Genomic DNA, 18,342 nt, shown 5'->3' on the forward strand with positions numbered 1-18,342 from the left:
GCCTCCCGCATGCCCAGAACCGGGGCCCTGGCCTGCAACCCAGACACGTGCCCTCACCAAGAAGCAGTGACCTCTAGTTCACAGAACGGTGCTCAACCCACCGAGCCACACCAGCCAGGGCAGAAACACATTCCTTACCAGGCCCCACTCAAACCAGATAAATCAGACACTCTGGGGTGGGCCCAGCAGTCAGTCAGTCAGTTTTAACAGGATCTCCAGGTGATTCTGATGAGACCAAGTGTGTGAGATCAGGCAACAACTTAGTCACTTCAGGAGCGCAGTAAGACTGCCATTCTCAACAAGCGGTCTAGGAATCCTGGGGGAAACTGGTGTCCTGGGGGTGTGGTATCCAAGATCACAATGAGTTTTATAACACACTATGACATTCTTTCCTTTCTTTTATCTCACTCTCTCACGTATGTACAGTGGCATTTTCCAAAGGCTCCCCATGACACAATAGATTGCTTGCAGAGGCAGATATAACAACCCAGGAGACTTGCAAAAATATAAAGAAACTGTCATTCTTCACCCTATTTTAGAAAGTAGTTACTTTTCATTAAAAAACGCCATTAATGTTAACATGTAATGAATTATTATTTTTTTACTTCTTTTTTTAAAGTTATTTTTAGAGAAAGGGGGGGAGAAAGCAATGTGTGGTTGCCTCTTACGCACCCCCCACTGGAGACCTGGCCTGCAACCCAGGCATGTGCCCTGACTGGGAATTGAACCAGCAACCCTTTGGTTCATAGACCAGTGCTCAATCCACTGGGCCACACCAGCCAGTGCTACCTTGTTTTTTTTATTGTTGTTCAAGTACAGCTGTCTCCATTTTCCCCCCACTACTCTCCCCCGCCCCACCCATAATGAATTATTTTTAATGAATTAGTAAAAGATGTCTAGGTTTTTTTGTTTTTGTTTTTTAGTTTTATTTTCTAATATAGCAAAGATCAAGATATAACCCACATAAGCAAAAGTTCTTTGGTATTCAATAACATTTAACAATGAAAAGGAGTCTGAAACAAAAAGTTTATGAAGTAGTCTATGGCTTCAACAACCTAAACAAGGACTTTCCTGACCATCACAGTATGTATCTAACCAAATTTAAATGCTTTCTATGTCACTAACAGTGAGAGCAGGTGAATTGGTGGCTTAAACCAAACCCAAACCACAAACCCTATTTTACTGCACTTTGTTGATACCTAAATCTACAATGAAACCCCCATAACTTCTGCATGTAACACCCTGTCACATACACAGAACACTTAACAACAGCATCTAACTGACCACTATCATACCAAAATAAAACACAAAGCAGAAAGTACAATTACCATTAAACAAGAAATTAATTTTTAGGTACCCTAAGCATTTCTTAGCTCTTTTCACACATTTCCTCAAAACTGGATTTATCCTATTTGAATATTATCAATAGGAGGGGGGAAAGTTCTCTCTTAACTTGCTTTTGAGGAAGTCTGTATGTTGGACAAGTTATTTACATCTCTTGGGGAGCACCATTCCTTGATAGAGAAGAACACGGTTCAATCACACTCCTAGTGTTAAGAGGAGCTGTTTGAACTTCCCATTTCAAAGACAGGGGTCATTTTACACCCTGCGTACTCCATGAACCAACAAATGCTAGACTGGATGTCGAATTAAAAAGTAAAACCTGTGCGCCTATGTGGAACATTCCTTTACTTTTCTGGGAACAAAGGGGGCTTTTTGTTTTTGTTGGTTGTTTTTAAGATTAAAAAAGCCACACAAACATACAGTACTAGATGAAATGTAGGTTATCATAAGTGAAATCCCCATATTGTGTTTTTCTTTTCTATTTTGAAACATGTTGAACCCACTGCAAAGTTCAAAGGATGTGAGAAACATCTATATATCCCTCCTCTAGATTCACCAATTATTAATGTTCTTGCACATTTTGTTTGTCTCTTTCAACACACATGCACTTTTTTTGTGGAACTATTAAAAGTAAGCTATAGACATCAAGATACCTCCCTAAATTCTTGTAGCATATGTTTCCTAGGAGCAAGGACTACCCTTCTATGTAATTACAATACCATTATGACACCCAAGAAACTTAACACTGATTTGCATATCCTGTCTACATTCAAATTTTCCCAATACAGTGTTTTGTTTTGTTTTGTTTTTCTTCATCCACTGAGGCACTTTATCTGCACATATGTATTACATCCCTAGAAAAAGAATCCCAGGATTTCCCCTCCTATGTGTTTTCATCTTGCTTCTTCCTGGTCTGTGACGCTCGCTGAGGTTGTCAGTACAGTGAAACCAAAGTGACAGGATGAAAGCAGGTTGTTCTGCCACTTTCCTAGATCTTTGAGCTGCACATCAAATCTGGGGCTGATTACTCCACACTTGTCTAACCTGCCCGTGAGGAGCCAAGAGTCTTCCCAGCTCTCTGGTCATCAATAATATCAAATTCGCCAATGCAACCATGCTTTGTCATCACAGAAACCAGACAATGACTTTGGAGCACGGCCTAATGAGAACCTGGCATTGCTTCTTTGCTGCACTCCTTGACACTCCTGAAGCCATCAGCCAGGACCTTCATGTGTTCCATTATGACATCATGGAAAGATGGCAAAAAGAGCTGTTTTGGGGTTTTTTTTAGTCCAGAATCCAATGAAGGACTAGGTATTAAATTGTCACAACTCTGTGGTCTGCTTCGATCTCGAAGGGTCCCAGCCCTTTTTGTGACACTACTATTTTGAAGAGTCCAGGCAGCTGTTGTGCAGAATGCCCTATAGTCTGGGTTTATCTGATTATTTCTCATTATGTGACTCAAGTTAAATATTTTTGGCATCCCATCCAGAAGTACATAATCTGTCCATTATTGGGGAGTCTGAGTTTGACCACCTGGTCAAGGTAGCATCTGCCAGATTTCTCCAACATAGAGGTAACTTTTTCTTTTGCAATCAATCAGCTATGGAACAATACCTTAGACTGTGTATCCTGTTCCCCACCCTCATCACTCACAAATGTTTACACAATGTTTTTTGACAACCACTGATGATTCTTGCCTGAATCAATTATTATCTTGGTGGTTGTAAAATACTGATTTTTTAAATCTTTCACACTTTCTGTTTTAACTGATATTTGTCTATAAGGAGCCCAGTGCACCCCCTTTGGCATATCACTATAACTAATTTTTACTATGTGGTATGAACTTTTAAATTTGATGTATCCTTTATCATCATTCTTAAATTTTTCAATTTATTTTTTAGAGAGAGTGAGGGAAGGGGAAAGAGGAGTGGTGAAACATTGATGTGTGAGAGATACATCTACCAGTTGCCTCTTGCTCGCCCCTAATTGGGGACCTGATCCCCAACCCAGGCATGTGTTGATTCCCTTGACTGGGAATCAAACTTGGAGACCTTTCAGTTTGCAGGCCGGGCTCAGTCCACTGAGCCACATCAGTCAGAGTCATTATCATTTTTCTTTTTTGATGGTCAAAATGTCCGAGATTTGTCCCACAGGAACCCATTCGAACTGCTCCTTTCTCGACTTGTCCCCATAAATTTTTGAACACTTCCTTGCTTTCTGGAACAAAATCATCCAGGCTCACATTGAACTTTGCCTGCCCAAAACCTGGGATACTTCTCCAAGGATCCTTGGTTCCTTTAGTGGGAAATGAAGATCTGGGAGCTCGATGTACTCATTGCTACTGGGGTGTAATTGATCCCAGACCCTCTCAGAAAAGAGAGCTGGGAATTTTTTAAAATCATGTATTCCCACTGATAACTCTAATTTAAATCCCAAAATGACAGGGTTCTTTCCTACCTTTTCCATGCCATATTTTTACCTCCTTTTTCCCAGAGAACTGTGGTTCCCAACACCAACCAACATATTTTATTAATTTACACTACCCCAAAACATACCAAAAGTAATTTCAGAATTACTACTACTGCTCTATCAACAAGCCTACTTTGTAGTAAGTTTCTTTGTAGCTTTCTTCTTTTACATATATTCCGCTAAAGGTATATAGAATACTGTATTCATGTGACTTGGATTATTTTCCTATGTGGTTGTTATTAATCCAATATACTTCTAGGTCCATTTGTTTCTATTTGAATTCCATTTTAGGTTTTTTTTCTATTACTGTTGCTTTAATTTTATTTTGAGTATGTAGAATATTTGCATGGTTCAAAAGTCAAAATTATATAAAAAGGCATACTCAGTAAGTTTTACTATCATTTATATCCCTTATACCTTGTCCCTACCTACTTGGAAAGTTAGTTAAAATTAGTTTCTAGTCTACCCTTGGCCAGGTGGCTCAGTTGGTGGGAGCATCATCCCATATACCAAAAACATGTGGGTTCGGTCCCCAGTCATGGTACATACAGGAGGCAACCAATTGATGTTTCTCTCTCACACTGATGTTTCTCTCTGTCTTCCCCTTCCTCTCCCTAAAATCAATTTAAAAAATCTCCTCAGCCCTGGCTGGTGTGTCTCAATGGATTGAGTACCAGCCTGCGAACTGAAAAGTCACTGATTCAATTCACCACCAGGGCACATGCTGGGTTGTGGTCCAGGTCATGCAAAAGGCAACCAACTGATGTTTCTCTCCCTCTCTCTCTCCCTTCCTTCCCCTCTCTCTAAAATTAAAAAATAAATAGAATATTTTCTTAAAATATCCTCAGGTGAGGATTAAAAAAAAATTTAGTTTCTAGTCTCTCCTTCCTATGCCTTTTTGCAAGAAGCAAACATATACATATTTTAATTTCCCTTTCTTTCTTATTTTGCATTTTTTTCTTTCTTTTTCTTTTTCCTTACAGTCAGATCCCGCTAGCCCAGGCCTGCCCTGGAGTCTGTGAGAACCAAAACCTTAGGTGGGCTGAGGATTCTGACTACAAGGCCAGGAGGATAAGGGTAAGCAGCAGCTTGGATTGGGGATGGTAAGGTACAGTCCCTTATTCTACTTGTGAATTCCTCTTCCTCTGAGCTGAAGTCCATCACTTAAGGTTCTGAGTCTCAGAATCCCCACCTTTTTTTTTTAATTGTAGTAAAATGACCATCTTAAAGTATACAGCTCTGTTATATTAAGTACATTCATATCGTTGTACAACCATCACCCTTATCCATCTCCAGGTCTTCTTCATCTTCCCAAACTGAAACTCTACCCATTAAACACTAATTCCCTATTCCCCCTCCTCTGGCAACCACCATTCTGCTTCCTGTCTCTGAAAATTGACTACTCCAGCAGCCTCTTATAAGAGGAACCATACAATGCCCATTTTTTCTTACCACCTGTCATGTGTATTAATTTGTCATTTTTTTCACTCAATATATTTTGGGAATCACTCCGTACCAGTTCATAGGACTCTTTCTCTTTTATTTTTGCAGCTGCACAGTTCTCTGTTATTTGGATGTACTTCGGTTCACTCATCCTGGATGGTTACTGGGTTGTTTCCATATTTTATATCACAGATAATGCTGCCATGAATATACTTGTGCACATGTGGTTTGTATTTGTGGAGGTACATCCTAGAAGTGGGAGCTGATACATCAAAGGATAAATGCATACACAGATGCTGCTAAATTCCCCTCAACAAAGGCTGCACCATTTTGCACTCTTACCAACAACATGAGAGTGTGCCTATTTCCCAAGAGGCTCATCAATAGAATGTGTTCATGCTTTTACATTTTTTGCCAACATGATGAGTGGAAAATGCTATCACAGTGGTTTTAACATCCATTTCTCTTATCATGAGTATAGCTGAGCATCTCTGTTACCAAGCAAGGGCTCACTGCCTGACAAACACAGAAGCCAACACATGGCACTGGCTTTTGAGAAAAGGCTTTATTTGCAAGTTGACTGGCAGGGAAACAGGAGACAAGGTTCATATCTGTCTTCCTAGATCCACGGTTAGAGGTGGTATTTTAAGGAGTTTCGTTACTGGATCTTCCTGGATAACAGACCCATCACTTTTGAAAGGATTCGGGTTCCAGTCCTTTGGTTCTATGAGGAGGAGCCATAACGGACTCACAAGTGTTACTCATAAACGGTGTATCCAAGGTTTAACTTTGGTTCTGGGTCTTGTTAGAAGCAGGATACGACTAGTCTGAGCTGCGTCTGCAGTTACGTTTTTCATGTTTAAGTGCCGTTTGTGTATCTTTTTCTATGGAATGTTTTCATATCTTTTGTCCATTCTCCTATCAGATTTTGGTCTTTTTCCCTGGGACTTTTAAGAGCTTTTATATCAGCATTTTTTTCTGTGACTTATGTGTTGTTTTTTTTTAATCTTACTTAAGAGCACAGTGGTTAGGCCCTATGAAGGTCTGATATAAGCAGGAGGACCAGGAATCAGACTGTACACATAGAAGCTAGCCACCCTCTGCTCAGCTCATTCCCACAGCTCACAGCCTTCTAACAAACCCTCGTGTATTTCAAGGTGGATATTCTCACTGGCTGAAGTTTTTAAAAGTACTTTAGTAGGTTTTCTTTTCTTTTCTCTTTAAGTGGAGTATAGGGATACAGAGACAGGAAATGTCAGATAGTAAGCCACCATTTTTTAAAAATTGATTTGAGAGAAAGAGAGAGGAAGGAGAGAGAAAGAGAAAAACATTGATTTGTTGTCCTACTTATTTGAATTCATTGGTTGATTCCGGTATGTGCCGTGACCAGGGACCTGGACAACGCAAAGAACTGAGCAACCCAGCCAGGGCTACCTTAACAGGTTATCAAAGGAAATGCTAGTCTCTCTAATCAATGTGTATTTTTACTTATTTCTATTGTGGCTCAAGCAATCTATTAGTAAATTCTAAATTACTATTTAACTTTTTAAAATATGATTTATCAGTTCAATGGCATGTACTTTAATCTAAAAAAAAAAAAGAAAGACTTTATAAAATGCTCCCGGATTGCTAGTGACAGTAAAATGTTTTGTTTACTGACCCAATGTTTTATAGTAGTGACGATCTTTACAATACTGAGAAATTCCTTTTGTCAGAACAGATAAACCACCTATAAATAGATTTAGCCAACAGGCACCCCTTCATTCATAATCTGAATTTTAGGCTTTAAACTGCTTAAATTTGCTTAAAGAGAAATCAGATTAACTTATGTTAAATGAAGAAGAACAATGAATCATAAAAGCCTCTGACATCAACAACACTGATAACCTATCTCCCAACACCATGGAGCCCTAGCTCAAAACTGGGACATACACAGGCAAGCTCATGTTTGGCTACAGCAGGTATATTTACCTGTGGGAACAGAAGGCTCTAACAGGGGTATTGAACAGGCGGCCCACAGGCCACATGGAGCCCAGTTTGGTTATGAATGCAGCCCAACACAATATCGTAAATTTACTTAAAACCTTTTTTTTGCTCATCAGTTTTCGTTAGTGTTTGTGTATTTAATGTGTGGCCCAAGACAACTCTTCTTCCAGTGTGGTCCAGAGACTCCAAAACGTTGGACACCCCTACAAAAACTTTTGTAAAAGTTTTATGAAATTATCCAACAAAAGAAAAAGTAAAATAGATTACTTAACTAGAATTCTAGGAGGTGTACATCTTTAAATTCTTCTGAAGATATGGGTCTTTAGAAAAATAACTAGGATTTCAAGCAAACAGCTAGGAATTTCAGAAATAGTGAGTTTCAAGTTATGAACATATAAACGATGTGTGCAAAAACGACTTAGGATAATGTACAGTGATAGTGCTTCCTCTATATAGAGCTAATAATGCTAAAATGTTATTCAATATTTGGCCTTTCGATTTGTCTCATATTTTGAAGCATCCATCCATGACATCATACCCACAATGTCCCTGTAGAAAAGGACACAGCACCCATTTAAGGCCTGTTGTTGTTGGCCCAAGGCTCATCCTCCCCAGCAAGAGGCTTATGGACAGGGATCAAGGACACCTGTTTCAGTGGCATAGACAAGACCCTGGCTCAATGTTAGCTCTGGTTTGAAACTTATAAAAAACACAACACAAATTGTAATCAGAGTAATAACAACTTGCCTAAAATAAGAGTGAACTATTTGGATGAAAAAATAAAGCTGTACCTAAGGAAAAAAATTTCTTTTCCTAATGATGATACCGAATCCATTTATCATAATCCACTAGTCTCAAGAACTTCTGAAAATTACAGGGCAAACAGTTCAATTCTTTCCACCAGAAATTTCTTAAGAGTTACTTATGTTAGATATTGATGCAAGCACAATGCCAATCTGGAAGCCAGCCTTCAAGAATTATAGGCATTGTCTGCACTGGCTGGTGTGGATCCGTGTGCTAAGCACCCGCCTGCAATCCAAAGGGTCTCCAGTTCAATTCCCAGTCAGGGTACATGTCTAGGTTGTGTGTGAGGTTCTCACAACACCCCCTATTGGGGGCATGTGAGAGGCAACCCATCTGTGTTTCCCTCCCTCTCTTTCTCCCTCCCTTACCCTATCTCTTAAATAAATAAATAAATAAATAAATAAATAAATAAATAAAGAGATAGAATCTCTATTAAAAAAAGAATTATAAGCATTTTCTAATATACACTTATCCAAATATCAGTAAAAATTAACAGTCCATCTTTGATAAGCATTCGAACATGCTAATTTAATGTTCTATAAAGATCTTCAATTTACTAGAAATGAGTTTCTTTAGATGTATTTTGTATGTTGATCTAAAACCTATAATAAGTCAAAGTAAAACATGTACAAATTTTAGCTTACGGGTTTATTTGCATTATTTTATTTCTAAAAATTGTAATGAAATCTTTTACTATATTTCCTTTTATATTGTTTGAAATTTGTGATGTATGTACAGGCACCGCTTTTCAAACTAATTGAAATAAAATGAGTAACATAACAGAAAATTTGGACAATACCTCAAATAAAACCAAACCACATTCCTACCATACATTTCCCTCCTTCAATTACATTTCCCCAATACATACACACAACTAAAAAATAATTTTTAGTATTTCCCTCAACATTATTTTTTAAAAGATTTTATTTGTTTATTTTTAGAGGTGAAGGGAGGGAGAAAGAGAGGGAAACATCAATGTATGGTTGCTTCCTGTGCGCCCCCTACTGGGAACCTGGCAAGCAACCCAGTCATGTGCCCTAGTTTGGGTACTGAACCCGCTGATCCTTTGTTTCACAGGCTGGCACTCAATCCATGGAACCACACCAGCCAGGGCTCCCTCAAGACTATTTTCACATGGATTATTTTTACACAGTTATAATTGTGGTATCCATACAATTTAGCATACCGCTGTCTTCACTTATTATCAGAAGCACTAATCTCAATTATACTGGAGACTGTAATTATCACTTTGGAGGGACACATAACAGCCTTTCAGTGGATGCCTAACCCTTTGTCTAATAATTCAATTATAACTAATGTTTAGACCCTATTTCTAAATAGGGTCTACTCTTTAGACCCTATTTAGAATTCAAACAAAATAATGTTTGAAAGGGAAGGAATCCATGGGTGTGGTGCCCTTTACAACTTTGTCTATGTAGTCTACATGGAATTAAATCCTTACTATGTTAGATCCTACACTAGAATAATCCCTAACAATTCAGAATCTTCCTGTGACAAGTAAACTTTAAGACTTAAGACTTCCCTTAAAGTATACACCTAATAGGAGAGATCTTCAATTCCAAAAAACTGGACAAAAAGTGGGTTCAACAAAAATTTCCAAAAAAAGCAGGTTCAAAACAAATATGATGCACTGGCGGGTGTGGCTCAGTGGATTGAGCACTGGTCTATGAACCAAAAGGTTGCCAGTTCAATTCCCAATCAAGGCACATGTCTGGGTTACAGGCCGGGTCACCCGCTGCAGGTGAGCAAGAGGTAACTGTTCAATATTTCTCTTGAATATCGCTATTTCTCCCCCTTTCATTCTCCCTCCTTTCCCCTCTCTCTAAAAATAAATAATTTTTTAAAAGATATGGGAATTGAACAATTTTTGTACAATGAAGCATTTATATTTATTTAATTATATTTTATTGATTATGCTATTACAGTTGTCCCAATTTTCCCCCGTTGCCCCCCTCCACCTAGTAATCCAGCACTCTGTCAGGCAAACTGCACCCCATTTTTCATGTCCATGTGTCAGTCATTCCTGTAAGTTCTTTGACTACTCCATTTCCTATATTGTACTTTACATCCCCATGGCTATTTTGTTAACTACCTATTTGTACTTCTTAATGCCCTCACCTCTTCACTCATTCCCCCACACCTCCCTCCCATCTGGCAGCCATCAAAATGCTCTCTGTATCTATGATTCTGTCTCTGTTTTTCTTGTTTGCTTAGTTTGCTTTTTAGATTCAATTGATAATAGATTTGTATTTATTGACATTTTATTGTTCATAGTTTTTATCTTGTTTTTTTTAAATAAGTCCCTTTAACATTTCATTTAATAATGCTTTACTGATGATGAACTCCTTAGTTTTTTCTTATCAGAGAAGCTCTTTATCTGCCCTTCAATTCTAAATGATAGCTTTACTGAGTAGAGCAATCTTGGCTGTAGGTCCCTGCTTTTCATGACTTTGAATATTTCTTGCCAATATCTTCTAGTTTGTCTTTTGACAAATCAGCTGACAGTCTTATGGGAACTCCTGTTTAGGAAACTAACAGTTTTTCTCTTGTTACTCTTAAGATTCTCTCTTTAGCCCTAGCTGGTGTGGCTCAGTGGATTTAGTGCCAGTCCGCAAACCAAAGGATTGCGGTTCAATTTCCAGTCTAGGGCACATGCCTGGGTTGCAGGCCAGGTCCCCATTAGAGGGTGTAGAAGAGGCAACCACCTGTTGATATTTCTCTCCCTCTCTTTCTCCCTCCCTTCCCCTCTCTAAAAATAAATAAATATAATCTTTAAAAAAAGATTCTCTATCTTTAACCTTTGGCATTTTAATTATGACATGTCTTGGAGTGAGCCTCTTTGCATCCAAAATAATTGGGACTCTATGCTTCCTAGACTTGCATGTCTATTTCCTTCACCAAATTAGGGAAGTTTTCTTTCTTTCTTTCTTTCTTTTTTTTTTTTTTTTACTGAGCAGGGGCTCAATTGTTTGTTTGTTTTGAGAGGATTTAGAAAGTTGTAAAGCATGAGTCAAGACCAGCCATTCACATGAAAAAGCCACTATTAACAGGTTGGGTGGGCCGGTAAGTTGGGTGGGACAGAGCCTCAGGGGATCTCCAGGACAAAAGTGTTAGCCAGGTTGATGGAGTCTCAGATACGGCACCAGCCTCCCGGCACCAGCCTCCCGGCGCTGCGGGGGAAGGCCCAGCAAAGGGACAATGGCCTCTGCTCGCCCCGATGCCAGACACTCCAGTCTCTCCCTGTTTACCACGGGTGCCGTACGAGCTGCCACCCCGGTGCTGGAGCTCAGAGGGAGTGAATCTGAGTAAGTCTGTGTGTGGGCTCTTTATGAGGAACTGCTTGGGACTCCTTAAGTTTTTTTCACCAACTCAATACTCGCTGGTTTTTGCAGCCAGAAATTATTGGGACTTACCTTCCTGGCACTGGAACACTGGGCTGGGGGGCCTGGCATGAGTCTAGGACTCTTTCCTCCCAAATTTTTATCCACCACATGTGGATTTGGGACCAGCCCATTCCACATATGCACCCCTACTACCAGCCTGGATTGATGTGGTTTCTTTAATACCATAGTTGTCAGACTTCCATTCAACTCAGTTTCTAACATTTCTGAATGATGGTGGTTCTATAGTTTAGTTGTAATTTTGATGTAGTTGTGGGAGGAGGCGAGCCATGTTTGCTTACACCTCCATCTTGACTAGACATCCTATGTATAAATTTTTTTAAATTTACACGTTAAATACTTAAGTAGCTATCTTCTAGGTGATGGGATTATACTGATTCTTATTTTTCTGATATTGCTAATTGGTATTATTTACTTTCACCTTTTTCTTTTCCTTATTTATTTTTTAAATATGGAATGCCTCACAAATTTGTATATCATCCTGAGCAGGGGCCATGCTAATCTTTTTTGCATCATTCCAATTTTAGTGTATGTCTGCCAAAGCAAGCATTATTTTCATCTTTTTTAAACAATGAACATCTATAAAAAGAATTTAGCTCCTACCCAGTATGAACTCAACTGTGTACTTCTTTAGACAATCATGTGTGTCCCTGTTTCTATATACAAAAATGTCTGGAGGGGAATGCACTAAAGTGCTAATGGTATTTTTCTCAGGATTGTGGGATTATTGGTCCTTTTTTTATATATTTTATATTTTTCTGTATTTTCCAGTTCTTTAAAAGTAATAAGCATGTGTTATTTTATAATATTACAAAGGCATTTTTTAAGACACTAACAAAATTGCCTGTGATCCAAGCACATAGAGAAATGTCATCTGCCTCTTAGCAACCTATCCAAATTATAGACCAAGAGTCTCCCTCTCTCTCTCTCTCTCTCTCTCTCACACACACACACACACACACACACACTTCCCACATTCATCTGCTCTCACAGATTCACTCTCTCTCCCACACATTAGCTCCCACATGACCTGTTCACACACACACTCATTCTCTCTCACTCACACACACAGACACACTCACACACACTCAAATTCAAGGCTAGGGTAGAAATTCGAAAGGACACTGAAGCAACTAAAAGGTGCAGCCAAAAGAAAAAGAGGAAGAAAAGGTGCAGCCAAGTGTCCCTAGTGACTTCCAATTCCTACGAACAGAGGTGCAGGATTAAAAAACAGGAGACCTTCTGAGCATCAACACTTCCTTCAACAGCCTACTTATGCAAGTAACCGTACTGAAGAGGACAGGCAATGCCCACAAGGTTCCTGAAGGGCATTCAGGGCTTAGATGGGCAGGGTTCCCCGGAAAGGATCAGCGACTACCAAAATATAAATGTGTAAGTGAGTGTAACAATACAATGTGAAGGTAATCTTTAGAATTAATTCCTTTGAAAAAATAAAACCAAAATAAACCAACCCTTTCTCACAATATTCTTAGAATTTATTCTACAATTTCTACTTTACAATGAGTTAGTGGTGACTACAGTAACATCAGCCCTCTCAGTATGAAGGGGTCATGTTGATGAGGAATCTTCAGAAATGGCTGTGGCTGTTAAAAATAACCTATTTAAGTTCACAGCTAGTGCCTGGGCACATGTGACTATCGATTCCTGTTTCAACCAGAAAACTCCACTGTAGTCCTCTTTCTCCTTTCCTCTGCAGATTCCTGTTAATACTTATATTACACCACACCTGATCTGTCACCAAATGATGTAATGAGATCCAGACACACCATGACATTGCTGAAGAGGGACACAAAAGCCATTTGTATTATAAATAGAAGCTGCTTCTAATAAAACTTCAGATACAGCACAAATAATTGTAAATGTTTCTTTTACAAGTAGATTACATAAAAGATACTGAACATGTTACCTTTGAAAATTTTGCAATAATCAAAATAATCTAGTTGCTATTATCAAAGACAGTAATGTGACCAGCCTAAGAGTCTCATGCACACAGTATTTTGAAATCTCAAAGTGGAAAGTAAAAAAACTTAAGTCTTTATTGCTGTTATCCACCTTATCTGAACAGTTTCTAAGGTTTTAAAAAATCATATACTTTAAAACAAATCTTTATCTTTTAGAGATATAAACTAAAATATTTATAGATGAATGATACATTACATGTTTCAAAAATAATACGGGTTGGGGAGTTTACAGGTGAACCAAAACTGCTGAAACTGAGCAAGCAATGGTTAGGAGGCAGAGAGGGAGTTCACTAGACTAGCCTTTTCTCTCTACTTTTGTATATCATCTTCAAGACTGGTTGTTTTAAGATTTTATTTATTTATTTTTTTTAGAGAGGAGGTGAGAGAGAAAGAGAAACATCAATGTGCGAGAGATACATCAAGTGGTTGCCTATAGTACAACTGGAGACCTAGCCAGCAACCCAGGCGTGTACCCTGACTGGGCATCAAACCAGCGACCTCTCAGTTTGCAGGCCAGCACTCAATCCACTGAGCTGCACCAGCCATGGCAAGACTTTTCATTTAAAAATTTTAAAATATTCATCATGAGATAGAATTCTTTAATTTTCTTTAAATTACTTCATTATCAGAGAATATTTCCTTTGCTCCTCTATAATGTAGTCTTTTTTAAAAGATTATATTTATTTTATTTTTAGAGAGAGGGGAAAGGAGGGAGAAAAGAGAGGGAAAGAAACACTGACTGGTTGCCTCTCATATACCCCAAACTGGGGTTCTGGCCTGCAACTCAGGCATGTGCCCTGACTGGGAATGGAACTTGAGACCTTCTGGTTTACATGCCAGCGCCCAATCTGCTAAACCACATCAGCCAAGGCATCCTCTATAATGTATCCTGATAATGGACTTGGAAAAAGCAAGCCTCAATCATAATAAAGGACAGCAAGACTTATACCAACACAAAAGTCAACCTTTCGTTACCCTATAAATTATGTGCTCCTAAACAGATCTCCTCCACCATCCCCGGAAGCTCACTCCAGTCTGGGTACTTAGACCAAGTCTAACACTGCTTCTTCCTGAGCAGCCTGGGAGAGCTGACAGAAGGGGCAATGCCATAGGTTTCTTGCACTCGCCCATCCCCACCAAACCCCGACTCATATGAGCCTTACCACAAAACTTAAAATTCCATCGGGAGTTAACACAGCAAAGAATTTTGATGCATTTCCACTTTAGAAGAAAGTTCAGCCCCAAATAGCAATCCAAAGTTTTTCCCATTGTGATCAGTAAGGACAGTTACAACAAAAGGTGTTTCTCAAGTGAAAAGGAGTTTATGAAATTCAATAAATTGAAATTTGGTGGGAATATTCTGAGCCACCAAATCTAAGAAGTGGAGAGCCATCTAAATGTTATAATCCAAAACACTTAGTTCTGGTTCCTATTCTAAACACTGAAAATTTCATTTGTGGGGTGTTGGGATTGTGAGGTATTGGGAAAGTTGTCTAACCTTTCTGGGCTTCCATTTCTTACCTGTAAAGTGAAATGAAGCCTGCTTGCATACTGCCTCAGAGAATGGTGGTGGTGATCCAGCGAAAACATAAATGAGCTGTAAAGTACTCTATCAGAGTCAGGTTATGGCAAAAAAAAAAAAAAAAAAATATATATATATATATATATATATATATATATATATATGTATGTGTGGCATTTTAAAAACAGCTTTGGTGTAATAAGAAAGGGTACATTAGGAGAAGACCCATCACACTAGTTAATAACAATCAAAGATGCGCAAGGTACTCTCCAGCCCAGGAGCAAGAAGGAAAAGCACCAAAGAACCTGGACCAGCAATCACTATCCCTGCTAACCATAGAGAAAATTATATTATCTGTATGCCCATTAGATTAAGACATGGGAGACCCACCTGAGCAATGTCTTCCAACCCAGAGCTAAACACAAGCACTATGCTGATGGGAACTGACAGGGGCATGCACATCTTCCTAGGCTCAAGGAACACAGTGAATACTGGGGTATGGGGGCGTAGGGATGGGTCCCTTACAAAGGTTCTCAGTTACAACACCCTAAATATAAGGGTGTCAATTTTACCTCTTTTCTTAAAAATCTCTTGGTTTAAACATGCATAGGTACTTGAACACCCACTTAACAAATGTCTCCATGTGCTGAGAAATCAATAAAATACAAAAACCTGAAGATCAGCATTTTAGGGAGTTCCTACTACTAAGCAAAATATTTAAAAGTGAACACCAGTAACCTATTTCATGTCTACGCAGTTATTAGCAGAACACACACCATAACAGCCCTGCTGTTATCTCCACCAACTTTCAGGAGTGCTGACTGAGACCGAAGAGAAGGGCTGGATCTGGAGACCCACCCTCTCCCCGAGCAGCTGCAACCCTTGGACGCTGCGTAGGACCCCTGGCACATTGCACTGTGTGCATTCCCATGGTCGCCTGTCTAACGTCTCACCTCTCCTAGAAGAGTGGAGGTGGCCCTGATAAGTTCTGCTCAAGTCTGTATTCACCATGGCGCTCGCAGGCTCATCCCCAGCCTGCGTTCCCCCTCATCATTCTCTTTCCTTCAGCACAGAAGGTATAGAAGTGAAATTTTTTTTGTGTTCACTATCTCCCAAACAATAAAAGATGAATCTACGTAGAACATATGCCAAAAAAAAAAAAAAAAATGTGTCTATCAGCATGACCTTAGGCAGCTAAGCATAGCCTGGCCTTTGAGGTCTGAGGAAGTGAATTACTTCAGCCAACCCAGATCTGGGCCCTCAGTTAGTGGAACTGCCAGGCACTTCATTCAGGGGGCACTTCTATCAGGCAAGCACCATGTCCCTACACCAGGAACTCTTCCCGGTTTAAGAAAAATCCAGGTCCTGCGGCGCGGGAGAGCAGCGGGGCGGGGGTGGTGGGCAGGGAAAGAAACAAACTCCCTAGAACAGAACCTCTTTAAAGGAGGAAAAGGAGCTTTGGTAAAACTGAACCAGAGATGAGAGCCGAAATGAATAAAAAGAACATACGGGACCACTAATCCTAACCATGCATTTCCCGAGCACAGCGGACCGTGTCGGCCTGGAGGAGGTGCGCAGGGCCAGGCTCTCATGCTGAGGGCCCAGGCGCGCTCGCCTAGTTACCTGCTCTGCCCCGTAAACCGTGGCGAACTGAACGAAGTCCTCCATGCGGACGAAGCCGTCCCCATCCCCGTCCAGGGCATCGAATACAGCTCGGAGGCGGGGGCCGTCCTCCGCACACCCCGCGGGCTCGCTCGTGAGGGAGCGGGTCTGGCTTAAGTCCGACGGCTGGTGCGCGTCCCCGGGACCCACATCCAACGTCAACTCGACCGTAGGCGAGGGTAAAGAAGGGAAGAAGTCGACCTCGCCCCTCCTGTGGTGGCTGTGGCTAAAATCCTGCGCGCAGAGAGACGCGCTTTCCTGGCAACTTTGGGGCCCATAATCCTCTGACTCTTTGGTCCAGAAAAAAAGCGGGCCGAATTCGGTCAGCTGCTGGTCAGGGTCGGGATCGGGGTCGGGGCAGGCGGCCTGACTCGGCAGCAGGTAAGAGGGCCCCGGAGCTCGCCCGGCGCTCAAGTCGGCGGGGTCCAGCGGGCTGACACACGGGCGCCGGGCAGGATCGGCGGACGTAGGGGCGACCCCCGGCCAGTCGAGTCCGCCCGGCTCCGGGTCGGGACACGGACCGCCCGTGGGGGAAGCCGGCCGGCCCGGCTCCATCTTCATGGACGCACCCCGGGCCGCGGCGCGGGCCCGCGAGGCCAGTGGTGCGGCGGGCAGAGCGGGCAACAGACAAAGGCGCTCAGGGCGCGGCGGCGGGCGCGGGCATCCCCGCGGCGGCGCGGGCGTGCGCGCACGGGGCTCCCGGGCTGCTCGGGCTGGCTCTCGGGCCCTGCTCCACCCTTGCCCATGTTGGTGCGGGGCCTCAGCTGCCCTCGGCCCGGCGGCGCGGTGGGCGACGGCCCATGGCGGCAGGCACGGGGAGGGCGCGGAGGAGAGCGGGCGGCGGCGTGCGGCCCAGGGGCCGAAAAGGGCGACAGAGAGGACGCTGAGGAGGACGCTGAGTAGGGTGAGAGAGAGGATGAGACGCCGGAGATACCCAAGCGAACGCCGCCGCCCTTGCCCCGCCCTCTGTCGGGAGTTACGTATACACGCCGCGGCGCCCTCCGGCCCCGCCCCTCGCCGACTTGCTACAAAAAGCGGGCCGCGGGTCTCCAGACGAAGAGATGCTGGCGGCGGGGGGCGAGGAGTTGGGGGCGGCGGGGGTGAGCGATGCACCCACTGCTGGTTTTGTGGGTTCTTCTTCTCGCGTTCTTTGCCGGGCCCTGGTCTGGACCCAGACGCTCAGGCTCGGGAGGAAGCCGTCCTCGGAAGCTGCAAAGGCATACGTGATGTCACCGCCGGGCATGCGGGGACAGCCGACCCACGCACGGTGCGGATGAATAAACTGCACCGAGAGGACAACGGAAAACCGCGATGTGCACCTGTCCCAAAGGAGTTGAGTCCTGCCTGCGTAAAGCGCTGTCCCAAGTGGATAAACAAACGACACGATTCTGGTGGGATGGGGTACGCGCGTGCCACTGAGCGCAGCCCCCACGTGGCACCGCCTTCTGGCGCACGTGCGCTCGCTGCGTCCGCCCCTCTCCCACAGTCCGCGCCCCTCCGCAGATGCCCACAGCGCGAACAGGTCGCAGGCTTTTCCTGCGCTGGCGCATAGAGGTTCTCAGAGGCAGGTGCCGGTCCGCGCTGTCCTTTTACGAGGGTGGGACTGCCCCGAAAATGCTGCTCATCTCACTTCTAACCGAAGGTACACGTGGTCGAACACTGAGATATTTTTAAGCCTATGGAAAAGGTGTTTTTCACAGGATGC

General features: G+C 42.2%; 1 protein-coding gene and 1 non-coding gene across 3 annotated transcripts in view; both read right to left on the reverse strand.

The window, feature by feature from the left end:
* Nucleotides 1-17,542, reverse strand: part of RAB11FIP3 (RAB11 family interacting protein 3) — a 91,211-nt gene extending 73,669 nt beyond the window's left edge. For both annotated transcript variants that reach the window (XM_054586732.1, XM_054586730.1), the window contains exon 1: nt 16,599-17,542. In XM_054586732.1, the coding sequence (XP_054442707.1) occupies nt 16,599-17,198 (600 nt within the window). In that variant the 5' untranslated portion in view covers nt 17,199-17,542. The remainder of the gene's footprint in view (nt 1-16,598) is intronic.
* On the reverse strand, nt 11,917-12,019 carry LOC129081296 (U6 spliceosomal RNA). Its single transcript, XR_008530296.1, has one exon. It is a non-coding gene; the product is annotated as a U6 spliceosomal RNA (small nuclear RNA).
* Nucleotides 17,543-18,342: the final 800 nt, after the last annotated feature.

This window comes from Pteronotus mesoamericanus, unplaced genomic scaffold, assembly GCF_021234165.1.
Source record: "Pteronotus mesoamericanus isolate MK-2021 breed Mesoamerican mustached bat unplaced genomic scaffold, CSHL_Meso_final contig_947, whole genome shotgun sequence".
In the NCBI taxonomy this organism is placed as follows: domain Eukaryota; kingdom Metazoa; phylum Chordata; class Mammalia; order Chiroptera; family Mormoopidae; genus Pteronotus; species Pteronotus mesoamericanus.